The 1,525-nt window shown below is 40.2% G+C and overlaps 1 protein-coding gene across 1 annotated transcript in view; it reads right to left on the reverse strand.

Annotated features, from left to right (window-relative positions):
- Window positions 1-1,525, reverse strand: part of LOC101848577 — a gene marked incomplete in the record, with an annotated part of 144,583 nt that overhangs the window by 15,751 nt on the left and 127,307 nt on the right. The window contains 1 exon segment of the mRNA XM_013080654.2: window positions 623-803. Coding sequence (XP_012936108.1) covers window positions 623-803 — 181 coding nt within the window.

Below are 1,525 nucleotides of genomic sequence, written 5' to 3' on the forward strand. Positions count from 1 at the left end.
GGGGGGTCTCGAGTATATCGGTGTTTCTGCATAGGAGTTGTATCCCTTTCAGGCCGGGTTGGTCCAGACAGGAAGGGTCAAAGTCTGCCTCTTAAATGATCAAAATAGTGTCGACGGTGACCTAAAGACACCTGAACTTGAAAGAATATAAAGGTGAACTGTATACACAATACACAGCGTCATGTTGAAAACATAGGTGTTGCCTTTTCGTAACAAACACCACAAAAGCAGTGTGGTTCTACCCGTTAAAGCAATCACCAGTACAACCAACCACTTCCACATTCTCCTCTTTGTTTGTCCTATACAGTTATAAATACACTGTCCAAAATATATTGTCTTACTATCCAAGACAACCGCGTTTCTCCACGGCAAAGGGTGGCCGTATTAAACAGTTTTGACTGCATTTTTAACTGAGCTCGTCAATGGCTGTTTTGGACAATTTCGACAGTACTTTTAAATCGAACTCATCAATGGTCGTTTTGGACAATTTTGACTGCAATTTTAAATTGAACTCGTCAATGGTCGTTTTGGACAATTTTGACTGCAATTTTAAATTGAACTCGTCAATGGTCGTTTGGACAATTTCGACTGTATTTTTAAAACGAACTCGTCAGTCCCTTACATTCACACAAGCCTGTCTGTTCGTTCATGAGGTAGCCCTCTTCACAGAAGCAGCCCCTCACTCCGTCCTCCATACGGCACTCAGAATTTTTCTGACACTCAACGGGGGTAGTCACGGTATTGTTCTGTCCCAAGCATTCGATCTTCTCCTGGCAGTTGGGCAGGAATACGATGTCCCCTTTCTGAAACAGGATTGCCAAAATGTATTACTGTCTCCATATTTTGTTGAGTATGTTTAGAGCTAATAAAAAGGAAAGGGGTGGGGGGTGAGGAGGAGAAAAAACGTATGCGTGAACGTGTTTATGTGTATATTACATGCGTATTATGTAATAATGTGTACGCAAACCTGTCAACCCTATCTATCTATCTATCTGTCTATCCTATCCTATGCTGTGCTGTCATGTCCTGTTCTATCTATCTATCTATCTATCTATCTATCATTCTATCTATCTATCTATCTATCTATCTATCTATCTATCTATCTATCTATCTATCTATAATACTTTTTCGTATATTGCCTGTTCCAACGTATCTCACCTGGTTCACAACGGCGCTCTCGTCCACATGTGCGTACTCATCCTCCTCCCCTCTGCCGGGGGCTTGTTGTTGGCGAAAGGATTCTCTTTGGCGCCTCTGGATCTTCCTGTAGACGTGAACAACACAAATTAAAAGAAACAAAAACAACGAAAGAACAATATTATCATCACCATCATCATCATCATCATCATCATCATCATCATCATCATCATCATCATCATCATCATCATCATCATCATCATCATTATCATCAACATCATCATTGTCTGAAAAAGAAGAAGAAGAAGAAGAAGAAGAAGAAGAAGAAGAAGAAGAAGAAGAAGAAGAAGAAGAAGAAGAAGAAGAAGAAGAAGAAGAAGAAGAAGAA

The sequence above is a fragment of the Aplysia californica genome, unplaced genomic scaffold (assembly GCF_000002075.1).
Source record: "Aplysia californica isolate F4 #8 unplaced genomic scaffold, AplCal3.0 scaffold00094, whole genome shotgun sequence".
Lineage (NCBI taxonomy): Eukaryota > Metazoa > Mollusca > Gastropoda > Aplysiida > Aplysiidae > Aplysia > Aplysia californica.